The sequence below is a fragment of the Zonotrichia albicollis genome, chromosome 36 (genome assembly GCF_047830755.1).
Source record: "Zonotrichia albicollis isolate bZonAlb1 chromosome 36, bZonAlb1.hap1, whole genome shotgun sequence".
Taxonomy (NCBI): domain Eukaryota; kingdom Metazoa; phylum Chordata; class Aves; order Passeriformes; family Passerellidae; genus Zonotrichia; species Zonotrichia albicollis.
The window spans coordinates 328,885-347,979 of record NC_133854.1 but is presented as its reverse complement, the minus strand read 5'-3'; the positions used below and the strand labels follow the sequence as shown (position 1 = coordinate 347,979).

At 57.2% G+C, this 19,095-nt stretch overlaps 2 protein-coding genes and 1 non-coding gene across 12 annotated transcripts; 1 reads left to right on the top strand and 2 right to left on the bottom strand.

Moving 5' to 3' along the window:
• Positions 1–252: 252 nt before the first annotated feature.
• Positions 253–4,470, bottom strand: COPS6 (COP9 signalosome subunit 6). 5 transcript variants are annotated; one of them, XM_074531510.1, is made up of 6 exons: positions 4,296–4,470; positions 3,661–3,671; positions 3,381–3,495; positions 1,855–1,898; positions 1,590–1,677; positions 395–1,048 (listed from the first exon to the last, which is right to left on the bottom strand). In XM_074531510.1, the coding sequence occupies exons 1-6, from the start codon at positions 4,444–4,446 to the stop codon at positions 585–587; spliced, it is 873 nt and encodes a 290-aa protein (XP_074387611.1). In that variant the 5' UTR covers positions 4,447–4,470; the 3' UTR covers positions 395–584. The 5 variants fall into 5 exon arrangements, with proteins under 5 accessions (XP_074387613.1, XP_074387611.1, XP_074387610.1 ...); XM_074531509.1 differs by lacking the exon at positions 1,855–1,898 and adding an exon at positions 2,013–2,056 and having other exon boundaries at positions 397–1,048; XM_074531512.1 differs by lacking the exons at positions 395–1,048; positions 1,855–1,898 and adding an exon at positions 253–350 and having other exon boundaries at positions 1,590–1,721; positions 4,296–4,467.
• Positions 4,471–5,361: 891 nt separating this feature from the next.
• TRNAT-AGU (transfer RNA threonine (anticodon AGU)) lies at positions 5,362–5,435 on the bottom strand. Its single transcript has one exon. It is a non-coding gene; the product is annotated as a tRNA-Thr (tRNA).
• A 7,484-nt stretch (positions 5,436–12,919) lies between these two features.
• Positions 12,920–18,742, top strand: VGF (VGF nerve growth factor inducible). 6 transcript variants are annotated; one of them, XM_074531445.1, is made up of 4 exons: positions 12,920–13,303; positions 15,908–16,677; positions 16,825–18,141; positions 18,645–18,742. In XM_074531445.1, the coding sequence occupies exons 2-3, from the start codon at positions 15,913–15,915 to the stop codon at positions 17,716–17,718; spliced, it is 1,659 nt and encodes a 552-aa protein (XP_074387546.1). In that variant the 5' UTR covers positions 12,920–13,303; positions 15,908–15,912; the 3' UTR covers positions 17,719–18,141; positions 18,645–18,742. The 6 variants fall into 6 exon arrangements, with proteins under 6 accessions (XP_074387546.1, XP_074387544.1, XP_074387543.1 ...); XM_074531443.1 differs by having other exon boundaries at positions 12,921–13,303; positions 16,759–18,141; XM_074531442.1 differs by having other exon boundaries at positions 12,921–13,303; positions 15,908–18,028.
• The last annotated feature ends 353 nt before the right edge of the window (positions 18,743–19,095 follow it).

Below are 19,095 nucleotides of genomic sequence, written 5' to 3'. Positions count from 1 at the left end.
AATCCCCCCCAGGAACCCCAAAATCCCGGAACTCCAGGTCCTTGAACACCTGCTTGACTTGGGGGGCAAAAACCCAAATTGGGGACACCAAAATTACCCAAAATCCCCAAAATCCCGGAACTCCAGGTCCTTGAACACCTGCTTGACTTGGGGGAAAAAACCAAAATTGGGAACCCAAAATTACCCAAAATTACCCAAACCCCAGGAACTCCAGGTCCTTGAACACCTGCTTGACTTGGGGGGAAACCGAAATTGGGGACCCCAAAATTACCCAAAATAACCAAAATCCAGCCCAGGAACCCCAAAATCCCCAAACCCCAGGAACTCCAGGTCCTTGAACACCTGCTTGACTTGGGGGGAAAACAGAAATTGGGGACACCAAAATTACCCAAAATCCCCAAAATCCTCCTCAAAATCCAGGAACTCCAGGTCCTTGAACACCTGCTTGACTTGGGGGGAAACAGAAATTGGAAACCCCAAAATTACCCAAAATCCCCAAAATTGGGAACCCCAAAACCCAGGAACTCCAGGTCCTTGAACACCTGCTTGACTTGGGGGGAAAACAGAAATTGGGGACCCCAAAATTACCCAAAATTACCCAAAACCCAGGAACTCCAGGTCCTTGAACACCTGCTTGACTTGGGGGGAAAAACCAAAATTGGGGACCCCAAAATTACCCAAAATTGGGAACCCCAAAACCCAGGAACTCCAGGTCCTTGAACACCTGCTTGACTTGGGGGAAAACAGAAATTGGGGACCCCAAAATTACCAAAATTACCCAAAACCCAGGAACTCCAGGTCCTTGAACACCTGCTTGACTTGGGGGGAAAACAGGAATTGGGGACACCAAAATTACCCAAAATCCCCAAAATCCTCCCCAAAATCCAGCCCAGGAACCCCAAAATCCAGGAACTCCAGGTCCTTGAACACCTGCTTGACTTGGGGGGCAAAACCCAAATTGGGAACCCCAAAATTACCCAAAATCCCCCTAAATCCAGCCCAGGAACCCCAAAACCCAGGAACTCCAGGTCCTTGAACACCTGCTTGACTTTGGGGCAAAAACCGAAATTGGGAACCCCAAAATTACAGCAGGGAACCCCCAGGAACCCCAAAATTACCCAAAACCCCCTTGAAACTCCCCAAAACCCCCCAAAATCCCACAAAATCGCCCCAAAACTCCCTCCAAACCCCCCAAAAATCCCCAAAATCCCCAGTTTCCCCTCACACTGCTCCTCCTTGGTGTAGCAGTGCTCCTTGTCAATGAGCAGGGCTCCCAAATCCCGATAAAACCCCATAAAATCGCCACAAAACTCCCCAAAATTGCCCCAAAACTCCCTCAAAACCCCTCAGAATTGCCCAAAACCCCCAGAATTTCCCCAAAATCCCCAGAATTGCCCCCAAACCCCGCTCACACTGCTCCTCCTTGGTGTAGCAGTGCTCCTTGTCGATGAGCAGGGCTCCCAAATTCCCCCCAAAACCCCACAAAACTCCCTCAAATTGCCCCAAAATCCTCAGGTATCCCCCCAGAATTGCCCAGAATTGCCCAAAATCCCCAGAATTCTCCCCAAACCCCCAGAATTGCCTCTCACACTGCTCCTCCTTGGTGTAGTAGTACTCCTTGTCGATGAGCAGGGCTCCCCCCGAGCCGTGGGCCAGCAGCTCAAAGGAGTTCATCACCTCGATGTTGCGGCCCTCCTGGCGCCCGATCAGCGCCCCGATCACTGAAACGGGGGCAGAATTGGAGTTTGGGGGGGTCCCTGAGGGTCCTGAGGGGGTCTGGGGGGTCCAGAGGGGATTTGGGGAGGTTTTGGGGGGATTTGGATGCCTCAGGGTCAGCAGTTCACAGTTCATCACCTCGATGTTCCGCCCCTCCTGGCGCCCGATCAGCGCCCCAATCACTGAAATGGGGAGAAATTGGGGGGATTTAGGGGGTCCCAGGGGGGATTTGGGGTGATTTGGGGGGGTTTTGGGGGGATTTGGGTGTTCTGGAGGGGCCACAAGGAGTTCATCACCTCGATGTTCCGCCCCTCCTGCCGCCCGATCAGCGCCCCGATCACTGAAACGGGGAGAAATTGGGGGGATTTGGGGGTTCCCAGGGGGGATTTGGGGGATTTGGGGAGGTTTGGGGGATTTGGATGTCTCAGGGTCAGCAGTTCACAGTTCAGCACCTCGATGTTCCGCCCCTCCTGGCGCCCGATCAGCGCCCCAATCACTGAAACACCCACATTGGGGGGATTTAGGGGGTCCCAGGGGGGATTTGGGGGATTTGGGGAGGTTTTGGGGGGGATTTGGGGTATCCTGGAGGGGCCACAGGGAGTTCATCACCTCAATGTTGCGGCCCTGCTGGCGCCCGATCAGCGCCCCGATCACTGAAACAGGGGGAAATTGGGGGGTCCTCAAAGGGTCTGGGGGGTCCTGAGGGGATTTGGGGTGATTTGGGGGGATTTGGAGAGGTTTTGGGGTGATTTGGGGTGTCCTGGAGGGGCCACAAGGAGTTCATCACCTCGATGTTGCGGCCCTCCTGGCGCCCGATCAGCGCCCCGATCACTGAAACACCCAAATTGGGGGGTCCTGAGGGGGTCTGGGGGGTCCTGAAGGGGTTTGGGGGGGTCCCAGAGGGGATTTGGGGGTGATTTGGGGGTGATTTGGGGGGGTTTTGGGGGATTTGGATGTCTCAGGGTCGGCAGTTCAGAGTTCCGGCCCTCCTGGTGCCCAATGAGCGCCCCAATCACTGAAACACCCACACTGGGGGGTCCTGAGGGGTCCCAGGGGGGATTTGGGGGGTCCTGAGGGGTCCCAGAGGGGTTTGGGGGGTCCCAGAGGGGATTTGGGGGGTCCTGAGGGGGTTTTGGGGGGATTTAAGAGGGTTTTGGGATGGATTTGAGGTGCAATTTTGGGGTGAATTTGGGGCAGAATTTGGGGTGGATTTGGGGCAGAATTTGGGGTGGATTTGGGGCAGAATTTGGGATATTTTTGGGGCAGAGATTGGGGATTTTTGGGGCAGAATTTGGGATGTTTTGGGGCAGAATTTGGGGCAGAATTTGGGGTGGATTTGGGGCAGAATTTGGGCTATTTTGGGGCAGAATTTGGGCTATTTTTGGGGTAAATCTGGGGCAGAATGTGGGGATTTTTGGGGCAGAATTTGGGGATTTTTGGGGCAGAATCTGGGGATTTTTGGGGCAGAATTTGGGGATTTTTGGGGCAGAATTTGGGCTATTTTTGGGGTAAATCTGGGGCAGAGTTTGGGGATTTTTGGAGCAGAATTTGGGCTATTTTGGGGCACAATTTGAGGATTTTTGGGGCAGAATTTGGGCTATTTTTGGGGCAGAATTTGGGGCTATTTTGAGGCAGATTCGGGATTTTTTGGGAGCATTCCCCACCTTGCCCGTTGCGCCCCTCCTGCGAGCGCAGGCGGATCCAGTGGTCGGAGATGTTGAGGATGACCAGGGGGTGCAGGGCCACGGACACGCTGCCGGTCACTCCTCCGGCCATCACCTGCGGCGCCCCTGCAATGGAAAATTCCGGAAACGTCGGGAATTCCCAGGGAATTTGGGGAATTCTGGGGGAATCTGGGGAATTTTGGGCCGTTTGGGGGAAATTTTGAGGGGTTTTAGGGGGAAATTCCACGGACACGCTGCCGGTCACTCCTCCGGCCATCACCTGGGGTGCCCCTGCAACGGAAAATTCCGGAAAATTCAGGAATTCCCAGGAAATTTGGGGAATTCCTGGGGAATCTGGGGAATTCTGAGGGGTTTGGGGGGAATTCCAAGGGATTTTGGGGCCATTCCTGAGTTTTTGGGACAATTCCTGGCGTTTTGGAGCCATTCCCGGTAATTTTGGGGCCATTCCCGGTAATTTTGGGGCTCCCTCTGAATTGTTTTCCCTCACGATTTTCCCCATCCCGGTGCCGTTCCCGTTATTCCCGGGACCATTCCCGGTGGTCCCACCGTTCCCTGCCCCATCCACCTCCATGCCCCCGTTATTCCCGGTAATTTTGGGGCCATTCCCGGTAATTTTGAGGCGCTCTCTGAGTTTTTTCCCCTCACGATCTCCCCCAATCCCAGTGCCATTCCCGTTATTCCCGGTGCCGTTGCCGGTCCCGTTCTCGGTAAACCCGGTGCCGTTCTCGGTGCTCCTCCCGTTCCCTGCTCCATCCTCCATTAACCCCAAGGCCATTCCCGGTAATTTTGAGGCTCCCTCTGGATTTTTTCCCCTCACGATTTGCTCCATTCCGGTGCCATTGCCGGTACCGTTCCCGGTGCCCCCTCCGCCGCTCCCGGTGCTCCCGCCATTACCTGCCCCATCCACCTCCATGCCGCCGTTGTTCCCGGCGCTCGCGGTGCCGTTCCCGGCGCTCCCGGGGCCCCCCCCGCTCCCCGCTCCTCCCCCGCAGGAGCCGCCGCCTCCCGGCGCCGCCGCCGCCATCTTGGAGCCCTCACGGGGCATGCGTGGGTAACCAGGGGGCGCGGCTTGACGAGGATTCATTGTGATTGGACATCGTTACGATGGGGCGGGGCTTTTTGGAGGAGAGGCTCCGATGCAAAATTTTGATTGGGCGATGCATCAAGGGGCGTGGCTTAAAAAGGGCGGGATGTGAGAGCGGAGTTTTGATTGGTCAACGCTTTAGGCGTGTCCAACATGAAATTGGGTGTGTCCTCTCCAAAAAAGGAGCGTCCCCCCCAAAAAAGGGGATGTCTCCCCCCAAAACGGGGGTGCCCACCAAAAAAAGCAGGTGCCCCAAAAAGGTACCGCCGGGATTCGAACCCACGACCTACACGTTTACTTTAACCAGGTTCTTTAACCAACCAAATAAACCCCTGATATCCGGGGTTTTTCCCCCACAATCTGGGGTTTTCCCCCAAAACTCGTGGTTTCTCCCCAAAAGCGAAGCGTCCCGCATTAAATACGATGTGTTCCCCCTAAAGTGGGGCTGTTCTCCCCAAAAAAGGGGTGCCCCGGTGAGAGGCACCGCCGGGATTCGAATCTTCGATCTACCCTTTACTTTAACCAGGCGCTTTAACCAAGCAAATAAACCTCTAAAATTCGAGTTTATTCCCCCAAAATCCTCGAATTTTCGCCCAAATCCAGGTTTTTCCCCTACTAATAGAAAGCCCCCAGTTAAATGGAGAGTGTCCCCCCCAAAAAAGGGGGTGAGGCGGTAAAAGGCAGCGCCGGGATTCAAACCTGCGACCTGCCCTTTACTTCAACCAGGCGCTTTAACCAAGAAAATAAAACTCTAAAATCAGGTTTTATCCCCCGAAACCTGGGGTTTTTCCCCAAAACTCGCTGTTTTCCCCTCAAATGGAGTATCCACCATGAAACTGGGGGTGTCCCACCCCAAAAGGGATTGCCCCGGTAAAAAGGCACCGCTGGGATTCGAACCCAGGATCTCCTGTTTACTAGACAGGCGCTTTAACCAACTAAGCCACGGCGCCACCTGCCCCGCTCGCCCCGCCGGCTCCTTCCCGCGCCTGCAGTGCGCATGCGCGGGGGGCGACAGCGCAGGGGGGAATTGGGGAGAATTTTGGGGGAAATTTTTGGGGGGATTTTGGGGTGGGAACAGAAAAGGATTTTGGGGAATTTTGGGGTGGGAATAGGGAAGGATTTGGGGGGATTTTGTGCGGGATTTTTGGGGGGACAATGGAGCGAATTAAGGGTGAGAATAGGGGAGATTGGGGTAGGATAAAGGGGATAGGACAAGGAGGGAAATGGGGGAATTATGAGGGGGAGAATGGGGGGAATTGGGAAATAGAATGGGGGAGAAATGGGGGGCAAAGAGGGGAAATTGGGGGAGAAATTGAGGGGCAAAAAGGGCGGAGGGAAGATGAGAATGGGGGAAGAATAAAGGCTCTGGGGGACAATGGCTTACTGGGGATACTGGGGAGCAAAATCAGAGTGTGGACGAGCAGATACTGGGAGGAAACGGGATGGAACTGGGACAGCGAGCGACAATTTGAAGCGCCACCACCAATGTCACACGCGGGTCACCCGCATGTCCTTTCCTTCCCCGAGTGGGACTCGAACCCGCGCCTCTCCGCTCCGCGGGCAGCAGCGCTGCCGCTGCGCCACGGGGCCGCCGGCGGGGCGGGCACGGCGGGGGCGGCCCCATTGGTACCGCTGGGGGGCTCCATTGATGGAGGAGGAATTTTGGGGGGGGTCCCGTGGGTCCTGAGGGATTCTGGGAGAATTTTGGTGATTTTTGGGAGGGGTTGGAATTTGGGGAGGGGTCCTGAGTGACCCTGGGGGGGGATTTGGTGATGTGGGGGGCGGGTTGGTGAATTGGGGGGGGGTCCTCGGTAACCCTGGGGGGGGATTTTTGGGGTGTCCCCCCCCTAACAAGGGTCGCCATAGCAACGATGGGGGAGGGGATGGGGGGGAGATGCTGTTCCCGCGCCGCTGTTGCCATGACAACGCGGGGATGGATGGGGGAGGGGCGGGGAGGGGGGGATCCCGATTTTCCCCTCCCCCACTCGGGGTCACCCCCAAGGACGGGGGGGGTGGGGGGGGTCGTCTCGTGCCGCCCCTCCCCCCCTCCCCACGCCACACGTGACGCCTCGGTGACGTCACGGCCGCCCCTCCCTTTCCCCCCCCCCCAAAAGAAGCGCGTGGGAACGCTGGGGGTGGGGGAGGGGCGGGGGCGATGCCGCAGGGGTGAATCATCGGCGGGGGGGGAGGGGCGGCCCCGGTGGAGCCCCATGGACCCCATAGAAACCCCATAGAACCCTATAGGAACCCTATAGGAACCCTATAGAACCCTATAGAACCCTATAGGAACCTACAGGACACCCCCAGACCCTATAGAAACCCACCGAACACCCCCAGACCCTATAGAACCCTATAGAAGCCTATAGGGCACCCCCAGACCCTATAGGAGACCCCAAGACCCTATAGAACTCTATAGGGCACCCCCACACCCTACAGGACACCCCCAGACCCTATAGAAACCCATCAAACACCCCCAGACCCTATAGAACCCTATCGGACCCTGTAGAGCCCTATAGGAACCTATAGGACACCCCCAGACCCTATAGAACCCATCCTGATCTATAGAACCCTATAGGAGCCTATAGGAGACCCCCAGACCCTATAGAACCCTATAGGAACCTATAGGAGACCCTCAGACCCTATAGGAGACCCCCAGACCCTATAGAACCCATCCTGATCTATAGAACCCTATAGGACACCCCCAGACCCTATAGAACCCTATAGAACCCCCATGGGCCCTATGAAACCCCACAGGAATCCTACAGGAACCTATAGAGCTCCATACGAACTTATAGAACCCACTGGACCCTACAGAACCCATCCCGATCCTATAAACCCCTGTGGAACCCTATAGGAAACCCTACAGGGACCTATAGAGCCCTATAGAGTACACCTGGACCCTATAGAACCCATAGAACCCATCCCTATAGAACCCATAGAACCCTATAGAACCCATCCCAGTCCTACAGAACTGATAGACCCCCATAGAACCTTGTAAAACCCACCTATAGAACCCCTATGGAACCCTATAGGAACCTATGGGGCCCATCGGACCCTATAGAACCCATCCTGATCCTACCGACCCCTATAGGGCACTATAGGATGATATAGAACCCCCATAGGACCCTAAAGACCCAACCCGGCCCTATAGACAGACCCCTATGGCCCTATAGAGCCCTATAGGAACCCTATAGAGCCCTATAGGAACCCTATAGAACCCTATAGGAACCCTATAGAGCCCATCGGACCCTATAGAACTCCCCATATCCTACAGAACCCTATAGGAACCCTATAGAGCCCTATAGAAACCCTATAGAGCCCTATAGGAACCCTATGGAGCCCATCGGACCCTATAGAACTCCCCATATCCTACAGAACCCTATAGGAACCCTATAGAGCCCTATAGGAACCCTATAGAACTCCCCATATCCTACAGAACCCTATAGGAACCCTACAGAACCCTATAGGAACCCTACAGAGCCCTATAGGAACCCTATAGAACCCACCCGGACCCTATAGGACCCATCGTGATCCTACAGAACCCTATGGGAACCTATAGGACCCTGCAGAACCCATCCTGATCCTACAGACCTGGATGAGACCCCACAGAATCCCCCCCATATCCTGTAGAACCCTTCTAGGACCCTATAGAACACCCCCGGACCCCATGGACGCCCCCAAATCCCCCATAGAGACCCCAGAAATCCCCTCTGGAAACCAAACAGCGCCTATAGAATCCCTCCAGGCCCGCTCTGTTTACCCCCTATAGCCCTCCCCCACCCTATAGACCCCCTCAGAGAACCCCCATAGGGTCCCTATACACCCCCCACATCCCCTATAGCCCCCATAGGTGCCCCTCTGGCTCTCCATGGGTCCCAATGGATCCATAGGACCCCGTGGCTCTCCCTATAGGTTTCTATAGGTCCCTATAGGTCCCCATGGCCCCCCGAGCCCTCCCAGTCCCCCATAGCCCCTATAGGTTCCCATGGGTCCCAATGGCTCTTGCTATGGGTCCCTAGAGGTCTCTATGGGTTCCTATAGGTTCCTATAGATTCCTATGGATTTCTATGGGTCCCCATAGGTCCCCATGGCCCCCCGGTCCCCTATAGCTGCCCCTATAGGTTTCTATGGCTCTCCATGGGTCCCAATGGTTCTTGCTATGGGTCCCTATGGGTTCCTATAGATTCCTATGAGTTTCTATGGGTTTCTATGGGTCCCCATAGGTCCCCATGGCCCCCCCGGGCCCCCCAGTCCCCTATAGACCCTATAGATTCCCATGGCTCTCCATGGGTCCCAATGGCTCTTGCTATGGGTCCCTAGAGGTCTCTATGGGTTCCTATAGGTTCCTATGGATTCCTATGGATTTCTATGGGTCCCCATAGGTCCCCATTGCCCCCCGGTCCCCTATAGCTGCCCCTATAGGTTTCTATGGCTCTCCATGCGTCCCAATGGCTCTTGCTATAGGTCCCTATAGGTTCCTATAGATTCCTATGAGTTTCTATGGGTCTCTATAGGTCCCTATGGGTCCCCATGGCCCCCCGAGCCCCCTTGATCCCCTATAGCCCCCACAGGTGCCCCTCTGGCTCTCCATGGGTCCCAATGGCTCTTGCTATGGGTCCCTAGAGGACTCTATAGGTCCCTATAGGTTCCTATAGATTCCTATGAGTTTCTATGGGTCTCTATAGGTCCCTATGGGTCCCCATGGCCCCCCGAGCCCTCCCAGTCCCCTATAGACCCTATAGATTCCCATGGCTCTCCATGGGTCCCAATGGCTCTTGCTATGGGTCTCTAGAGGTCTCTGTGGGTTCCTATAGGTTCCTATGGATTCCTATGGGTTGCTATGGGTCTCTATAGGTCCCCATGGCCCCCCGAGCCCTCCCGGTCCCCTATAGCCCCCATAGGTTCCCATGGCTCTCCATGGGTCCCAATGGCTCTTGCTATGGGTCCCTATAGGTTCCTATAGATTCCTATGAGTTTCTATGGGTCTCTATAGGTCCCCATAGGTCCCCATGGCCCCCCGAGCCCTCCCAGTCCCCTATAGCCCCTATAGGTTCCCATGGGTCCCAATGGCTCTTGCTATGGGTCCCTAGAGGTCTCTATGGGTTTCTATAAGTTCCTATAGATTCCTATGAGTTTCTATGGGTCCCTATAGGTCCCCATAGGTCCCCATGGCCCCCCGAGCCCTCCCAGTCCCCTATAGCCCCTATAGGTTCCCATGGCTCTCCATGGGTCCCAATGGCTCTTGCTATGGGTCCCTAGAGGTCTCTATGGGTCCCTATAGGTTCCTATAGATTCCTATGGGTTTCTATGGGTCCCCATAGGTCCCCATTGCCCCCCAGGGCCCCCCGGTCCCCTATAGACCCTATAGGTTCCCATGGCTCTCCATGCGTCCCAATGGTTCTTGCTATGGGTCCCTATAGGTTCCTATAGATTCCTATGAGTTTCTATGGGTCTCTATAGGTCCCTATAGGTCCCCATTGCCCCCCAGGGCCCCCTGGTCCCCTATAGCTGCCCCTATAGGTTCCTATGGCTCTCCATGGGTCCCAATGGCTCTTGCTGTGGGTCCCTATAGGTTCCTATAGATTCCTATGAGTTTCTATGGATCCCCATAGGTCCCCATTGCCCCCCAGGGCCCCCTGGTCCCCTATAGCTGCCCCTATAGGTTTCTATGGCTCTCCATAGGTCCCAATGGCTCTTGCTATGGGTCCCTATAGGTTCCTATAGATTCCTATGGGTTTCTATGGATCCCCATAGGTCCCCATTGCCCCCCGGTCCCCTATAGCTGCCCCTATAGGTTTCTATGGCTCTCCATGGGTCCCAATGGATCCATAGGTCCCCGTGCCTGTCCCTGTAGGTTCCTATAGGTCCCTATGAATTTCTATAGGTCCCTATAGGTCCCCATAGGTCCCCATTGCCCCCCGGGCCCCCCCGGTCCCCTATGGCCCCCATAGGTGCCCCCCCCAGCACTGCGGCCTCGGTGAGTCACCAATGCAGCTGCTGGGGGGGGGGAGGGGAGGGGGGGCCCGTGTGGAGCTCCCGCCCCTCCCCCACCCCTGGGGGGGCTCTGAGTCATGGAGGGGGGGGGGATGGGGGCTATGGGGGCCATAGGGGCTATAGGGGCTATAGGGGCTATAGGGGCTATAGGGGATGGGGGGATATAGGGGATGGAGGGAGTTTTATAGGGGGTTTTATAGGGGGTTCTATAGGGGCTATGGGGGCTATAGGGGGTATGGGGGGTGTGGGGGCTATGGGGGGTCTTATAGGGGCTATGGGGGCTATAGGGGATGTCACAGCAATAGGGGCTGTAAGGGTGTGCAGGGGTCTATAGGGGCTATGGGGGTGTGTAGGGGTCTATAGGGGCTGTAAGGGTGTGCAGGGGTCTATAGGGGCTATGGGGGCTATAGCGGATGTGGGGCCTATAGGGGCTATGGGGGTGTGTAGGAGTCTATAGGGGGTACGGGGGCATGAGGGATGGGGAGCTATGGGGCTACAGGGGATATGGGGGGTGTGGGGACTAGGGGGGTTTCTATAGGGGCCATAGGGGACGGGGGGTGTGTAGGGGTCTACGGGGGCTATGGGGGCTGTAGGGGGCTATAGGGGCTATGGGGGCTATAGGGGATATGGGGGGTGTGGGGGCTATGGGGGTTTCTATAGGGGCCATAGGGGACGGGGGGTGTGTAGGGGTCTATAGGGGCTATAGGGGCTATAGGGGCTATGGGGGCTGTAGGGGGCTATGGGGGATGTGGGGTCTATAGGGGCCTATGGGGGTGTGTGGGGGTCTATAGGGATGTACAGGTGGTGTGTAGGGGGTGTGTAGGGCTATAGGGGGAGTGTGTAAGGTGTGAGTAAGGCCTGTGTGGGTGTGTAGGGGGTGTGTAGGTGTATAGGAGCCTATAGGGGCCTATACGGTTCTATAGGGGTGTGTAGGGGGTCTCCATGTGTGTCTCAAGCCCCCAAAATACACCCCCAACACTAATTAACCCCCAGCTCTAATTAACCATCAGCCCCATTCATTCCCCCCAGACTCATTCACACCCAGCCCCATTCATTCATCCCCTTCCAGCCCCATTCACCCCCCAGGCCTAATAAATCCCCAGCCCCATTCATCCCCCCAGCCCCATTCATGCCCCCAGACTCATTCACTGTGACCCCATTCACGCTCAACCCCATTCATGCCCCCAGACTCATTCACACCCAGCCCCATTCATTCATCCCCTTCCAGCCCCATTCACCCCCCAGGCCTAATTAATCCCCAGCCCCATTCATGCCCCCAGCCCCATTCATGCCCCCAGCCCCATTCATGCCCCCAGACTCATTCACTGTGACCCCATTCACACTCAACCCCATTCATGCCCCCAGACTCATTCACACCCGGCCCCATTCATTCATCCCCTTCCAGCCCCATTCATTCCTTCCCCCGCCCTTTTCATGCCCCCAGACCCATTCATGCCTCCATCCCCATTCATCCTCTTTGAGCCCCAAATGAACCCCCAGCCGTAATTAACCCCCAGCCCCATTAATTTTCCCCCACAGCCCTAATTAACCCCCAGCCTCATTCATTCTCCCCCAGCCCCATTTCCCCCTTCCTGGCCCCATTCATCTCCCTGCCCCATTCACCCCTCAGCCCTAATTAACGCCCAGTCCCATTAATTTCTCCCCCAGCCCTAATTAAACCCCAGCCCCATTCACTCTCCCTCAGCCCCATTTCCCCCTCCCTGCCCCATTCATCCCCCAGCCCCATTAATTTCCCCTCCAGCCCCAATTCACCCCCAGCCCCATTAATTTCTCCCCCAGCCTTAATTAACCCCCAGACCCATTCACTCTCCCCCAGCCCCATTTCTCCCCTTCCGGCCCCATTCATCTCCCTGCCCCATTCACCCCTCAGCCCTAATCAACCCCCAGCCTCATTAATTTTCCCCCATAGCCCTAATTAACTCCCAGCCCCATTTCCCCCCTTCCGGCCCCATTCACCCCCCCAGCCCCAATTCACTCTCCCAATCCCATTCATTCCCCCACCCCATTAATCCTCCCAACCCCATTCATCCCCCCCAACCCCATTTAATACCCCCACCCCATTAATCACCCACCCCAACCCCATAACCCCCAGCCCCATTTAACCTCCCGACCCCATTCATGCCCCCCCCCATTAATCACCCCCAGCCCCATTTAATCTCCCCCAGCCCCGTTCATCCCCCCAGCCCCATTTAATCACCCCCAGCCCCATTTAATCACCCCCAGCCCCATTCATGCCCCCCCACCCCATTCATCCCCCCCAGCCCCGCCCCACCCACTCCACCCCCCCCCTCCCCCCCCGCCCATTCATCCCCCCGCGTTCATTCATTCATCCCTCCGCCGCGGGGCTCTCTGCGCATGCTCGAGGTTCCCCCCCCCACCCCCCCACGACCCCACCCCTTTTTTTTCCCCGGGCCCGGCCGGATTTTTATGAATGGGCCATTGACGTCATCGGAGACCCCCCACGTGGGGCCCCCGCGCGTATAAAGGGGGCGGAGCCGGCGCTGTCCGCGGTGCTGAAGGGCGAGACGACGGCGAGACCACCGCGACCCCTCCCCCCCGTTTTCTTCCCCCCTTTTCTCACCGCGACCCCTCCCTTCACCTGAACCCCCTCCCCCACCCCTTGGCGACCCCCCCTCCCTTAGCGGGACCACCCCCCGCCCCCGCTTCTTGGAGCCCCCTCCCCCACTTTTCTTCAAGACCCCTCCCCAAATTTTTGCAGCCCCTCCCCCAGCGAGCACCGCCCCCCCCCAGGCTGGAAAAGGGGGGGGGATCCCCCGGATCGGCCGAGACCCCCCCGGAGCCGGTAGGAGCCCCCTCCCCATTTAGATTTGGGGGGAGATTGGGTGGGGTCCCCCCTCCCCCTCCTCCCACATGGGTTTTTTTGGGGGTGGGGGAGGGAATTTGGGGAGGGGGGAGGGGCGCGAGGAGCGCGTGGGGGCGCGGGCGATGGGGGGGGGGGATGGGCGCGCGTGGGTGCGATCCCGAGGGTGGGGGAGGGGAGGGGGAGGGGCGGGATCCGCGTGGGTGTGGCCGTGGGGGGAGGGGAGGGGTGGGGGAGGGGGGATGGGGAGGGCGGTGGGGGGAGGGGTGGGGAAGGTGGTGGGGGAGGGGTCGCTCACGTGCGGGGGAGCGGGAGCGCACGTGGGCTCGGGGCGCGGTGCGCGCGCGGGAGTGGGCGTGGTCACACGTGCGCGGGTGCGCGCGATCCAGGTGTGCTCACACGTGTGTGTGTGCTCTGTGTGTGTTCACACGTGTGTGTGCTCTGTGTGTGTGTGTGTGTTCACATGTGTGTGTGAGATCCAGGTGTGCTCACACGTGTGTGTGTGCTCTGTGTGTGTTCACATGTGTGTGTGTTCACACGTGTGTGTGCTGTGTGTGTGTGCTCTGTGTGTGTTCACACATGTGTGTGCTCTCTGTGTGTGTGTGTTCACACGTGTGTGTGAGATCCAGGTGTGCTCACACGTGTGTGGGTGTGTCCCGTGCGTGTTAACACGTGTGTGTTCCAGGTGTGTTTTCTGTGTGTGATCCTGGTGTGTTCACACTTGTGCGTTCCACGCGTGTTCTCCGTGTGTGTGCACACCTGTCCGTGTGTGTTCATTGCCTGGGACTGCGTGTGTCACCGTGAGTGTGTCACCCTGCGTGTGTCACCGGGGAATGTGTCACCCTCTGTGTGTGTCACCGTGCGTCACCCTGTGTGTCACCTGGGGATGTGTCACCGCCTGTGTGTCACCCTGTGTGTGTGTGCGTGTGCATTCTCCAGCTGTTCACACCCATGCGTGTGTTCTCTGTGTGTGTGTCAGCTGGGAATGCGTCACCGTGTGTGTCACTGCCTGCGTGTCACCTCTTGTGTGAGTGTTCTCCAGGTGTTCACACCTGTGCGTGTGTGATGTGGGATATTGTCATCCCGTGTGTCACCCTGCGTGTGTCACCCTGTGTGTGTCACCCTGCGTGTGTCACCGTGTGTCACTGTGTGTCACTGTGTGTGTTCACACCTGAGTGTTCACACCTGTGCGTGTGTGATGTGGGATATTGTCATCCTGCGTGTGTCACCCTGTGTGTGTCACCCTGTGTGTGTCACTGTGTGTCACTGTGAGTGCGTCACAGTGTGTCCGTGTGTGTTCACACCTGAGTGTTCACACCTGTGCGTGTGTGATGTGGGATATTGTCATCCCGTGTGTCACCCTGCGTGTGTCACCCTGCGTGTGTCACCGTGTGTCACAGTGTGTCTGTGTGTGTTCACACCTGAGTGTTCACACCTGTGCGTGTGTGATGTGGGATATTGTCATCCCGTGTGTCACCCTGTGTGTGTCACCATGTGTGTGTCACCCTGCATGTGTCACCGTGTGTCACCGTGTGTCACCCTGCGTGTGTCACCCTGCATGTGTCACCGTGTGTCACCGTGTGTCACCCTGCGTGTGTCACCCTGCGTGTGTCACCGTGAGTGCGTCACAGTGTGTCTGTGTGTGTTCACACCTGAGTGTTCACACCTGTGCGTGTGCTCTCTGTGTTCCGCGTGTGTTCCCACCTGTGCGTGCGTGTTCTGTATTCACACCTGTGTGTTCACACCCCCATTCGTTCTCTGTGTGTTCTGTGTCTGTTCACACCTGAGCGTTCACACCTGCACCTGTGTGTTCCGTGTGTGCACACCTTGTGTGTTCACACCTGTGTCTGCTCACACCTGCACGTGTGTGTTTTGTGTGTGTTCTGTGCATGTTCACACCTGTGTGCTGTGTCTGTTTACACCTGTGTCTGCTCACACCTGCACGTGTTCTATGTGTGTGTTCTATGTGTTCACACCTACACAAGTGTTCTGCGTATTTACATCTGTGTGTTCACACCTGTGCATTGACCTGCGTGTATTCTGTATTCACACCTGAGTGTTCACACCTGAGTGTTCACACCTGTGTTCACACCTGAGTGTTCACACCTGTGTGTTCACACCTGAGTGTTCACACCTGACTGTTCACACCTGTGTGTTCACACCTGTATATTCACACCTGAGTGTTCACACCTGTGTATTCACACCTGTGTGTTCACACCTGTGTATTCACACCTGTGTGTTCACACCTGAGTGTTCACACCTGTGTGTTCACACCTGTGTATTCACACCTGAGTGTTCACACCTGTGTGTTCACACCTGTGTATTCACACCTGTGTGTTCACACCTGTGTCCCCTTGGGGGGGGATCCCTGGGGGTCTCTGGGGGGACACGGGGGAACCCCAAAGTGACACAACCACGGCTGGGGAGGGGAGGGGTCAATGACATCACCACAAGTGTGCCCAACCCCCCCCCCCCCATTTGGGATGTTCTGGTGACCCCCCCTCACCCCAAACACCCAAATCCCCCCTTTTTCTTTTTTGTCTCTCACCCCCAAATCCCCCCTTTTTCCCCCATTTTTTATTCCAGCCACCATGACGCCCCCACCCCGCCCCTTACGCAGCGCCGCCCTCCTCCTCTCCATCACCCTCCTCGTCCAGAGCCGCCCCCAACCCACCCCAGGACCCCCCAGGACCACCCCGACAACAACCACCCCTCCCACCAGCCCACCCACCCCTCACTCCATCTCCAAACGCTCCCCGCCTTCATCCTCCTCATCCTCCTCCCACCCCTCGGACGTGCTGAAGGAGCTGCAGGAGCTGGGGCGGCTCCGCGCCGAAGCCAAACGGGACCGGCAGCGGGACCGGGAGCGGGAGCGGGAGCTGGGATGGGCGAGCTCGCGGCAGCTGCGGCAGCAGCAGAGCCTGGAGCACCGGCTGCTGGAACGGCGCTACCAGGAGCTGGCCGAGAGCCGGCGGCAGGCGCAGGCGGCGCGGAAAGCGGCGGCCGAGGAGGAACGCTTGGCCGACCTGGCCTCGGATCTTCTGCTCCGTTACCTCCTGAGAGGGCCCGGAGGCGTCGTGGCCGAGGATAAACGCTCCGAGGAGGAGGAGGAGGAGGAGGAGGAAGGGTTTGGAGGTGGGAAGGATGGGTTTGGTGGTGAGGAAGAGGATGAGGAGTTTGGTGGTTATAAGAGGAAGGATGGGTTTGGTGGTGGTGACCTCAACGATCTTGGTGGCTACAAGGGCAAGGACAGGTTTGGTCTTGGTGAGGACATCAATGATGAGCTTGGTGGCCACCAGAGCTACAAGAGCAGGTTTGGCCTCAGCAATGACCTCAACGATGACCTCAACGATGACCTCAATGATGACCTTGGTGGCCACAAGGCCAAGGACAGGTTTGGTCTTGGCGATGACCTCAACGATGACCTCAACGATGACCTTGGTGGCCACCAGAGCTACAAGACCAAGGACAGGTTTGGTTTTGGCAACGACCTCAACGATGACCTTGGTGGCTACAAGGCCAAGGACAGGTTCAACCTTGGCAATGACCTCAACGATGACCTCATCAATGACCACCAGACCTTCAAGACCAAGGACAGATACGGGTTTGGCAATGACCTCAACGATGACCTCGATGACCACCAAACCTACAGGACCAGGGACAGATTTGGCCTCAACAACGACCTCAACGATGACTTTGACCTCTACAAGTCCAAGGACAGGTTCAACCTCGATGGCTACAAGGGCGGCTACGACGCCAACGACGCCAACGAGGTCTTCAAGGTCAACCGGCGCTTCAAGCTCCGAGGCGGCGCCAACGATGACCTGAAGGCCAACGATGACCTCGGTGACAACTTCAAGATCAGGGGTGGCTTGGACGACCTCAACGGCGGCTTGGAGGACAACGAGATCCTCCCGGCGCGTGGCCACCGCGGCAACCGGATCGCCACGGCTTCATCATCATCATCATCATCATCATCTTCAGAGGTGACCACCGGCGATTCCGAGGAGGTGTCACCACAAGACCCGGCCGAGGTGGACGAGCTGGACCCCGGCACCATTGACCAACTGATCGAGCTGTCCAGCAAGCTCCACCTGCCGGCCGACGACGTGGTGGACATCATCCACGACGTGGAGCAGAAACGCAAAGAGGAGGAGGCCACGGGCTTGGGCATGGCCATGGCGGCCATGGGTGTGGTGGCGCCGGCCGTGGATGAGGAGACGCCGCCGCCGCCGCCGAAGGTGCCGGGTCGGCTCCCCAAATCCAGGATCCGGCCGCCGGAGCAGACGCCGGCCAGGACTTTGGTGCCGCGGCGTCCGCCGCCGCCGCTGAGGGATCGCCAGGTGGAGAAATATCTCGAGAGGGTTTTGGGGAGCCCTCCCCGGGGGTATCCCTGAGGTTTTTGGGGGTTCTTCCCCCCCAAAAAATAAACCCCCCAACCCCCCCATCCTTCCTTCCTTCCCACCCTTCCCATGCTCGGGTGTGTTGTCCCCTCCCAGTTTGTCCCAGTTTGTCCCAGTTTGTCCCAGTTCTGATTGTGGAGTTCCTCACCCTGTCCCTGTCCCGGTCTCACGGTTCCAGTTGTCCCAACCTGACTGTCCCAGTTAATCCCAGTTCTGCCCAGTTCCCTCCCAGTTTGCCCCAGTTCCATCCCAGTTCCCTCCCAGTTTGATCCCAGTTTATCCCAGTCCCTCCCAGTTTATCCCAGTCCCTCCCAGTTTATCCCAGTCCCTCCCAGTCTCTCCCAGTTCCATACTGGTCCATCCCAGTTCCCTCCCAGTTCTCTCCCAGTTTATCCCAGTCCATCCCAGTTTATCCCAGTTCCATACTGGTCCATTCCAGTCCCTCCCAGTCTATCCCAGTCCCTCCCAGTTTATCCCAGTCCCCCCCAGTTTATCCCAGTCCCCCCCAGTTTAGCCCAGTTCCCTCCCAGTCCCTCCCAGTTCTCTCCCAGTTTATCCCAGTTCCATACTGGTCCATCCCAGTCCCCCCCAGTCCATCCCAGTCCCCCCCAGTTTATCCCAGTCCCCCCCAGTTTATCCCAGTCCATCCCAGTCCCCCCCAGTTTATCCCAGTCCCTCCCAGTTTATTCCAGTTCCCTCCCAGTTTATCCCAGTTCCCTCCCAATTCTCTCCCAGTTTATCCCAGTTTCATACTGGTCCATCCCAGTCCCCCCCAGTTTATCCCAGTTCCCTCCCAGTTTATCCCAGTCCGTCCCAGGTTATCCCAGTCCATCCCAGTCTCTCCCAGTTCCCTCCCAGTCCATCCCAGTTCCCTCCCAGTTCCATACTGGTTTATCCCAGTCCCTCCCAGTTTATCCCAGTTCCCTCCCAGTCCGTCCCAGTTCCCCGCGGGGGGGTTGCCTGTAAATAACCCCCCAATGACGAATTTTGCTAACGAATAAAAGCGACTATTTTAGTACGAGTTCCTCCCGTTCTTTGGGGGGTGGGGGCAAATTCCGACCCCCTGGGGCAAATTCCGACCCCCCTGGGGCAAATTTGGATCCCCAGGGGCAAATTCAGACACCCCAGGGGTAAAACTGCCCCAAAAAGGGTCAAAAAAACCCCAAAAAAGGGAATAAATGACACTAAAAAGAGAAATAAATGACCCCCAAAAAGGGCAAATTCTGCCCCCTGGGGCAAATTCGGACACCCCATGGATAAAACTGCCCCAAAAAGGGTGAAAAAGAACCCCAAAAAGGGAAGAAATGACCCCAAAAAAGGGGTAAATTCTGCCTTCAAGAGGTAAATTCTGCCCCCCGGGGCAAATTCAAC

Excerpts from the sequence above, each read along its gene's own strand:
- COPS6 (XM_074531510.1), bottom strand. The coding sequence starts at position 4,446 with ATGCCCCGTGAGGGCTCCAAGATGGCGGCGGCGGCGCCGGGAGGCGGC. Across the intron at positions 1,899-3,380 it reads GGAGGGGCGCAACGGGCAAG|TGATTGGGGCGCTGATCGGG; the intron begins GTGGGGAATGCT and ends TCCCCATTTCAG. Across the intron at positions 1,678-1,854 it reads AGGAGGGGCGGAACATCGAG|GTGATGAACTCCTTTGAGCT; the intron begins GTGATGAACTGT and ends CGCAACATCGAG.
- VGF (XM_074531442.1), top strand. The coding sequence starts at position 15,913 with ATGACGCCCCCACCCCGCCCCTTACGCAGCGCCGCCCTCCTCCTCTCC.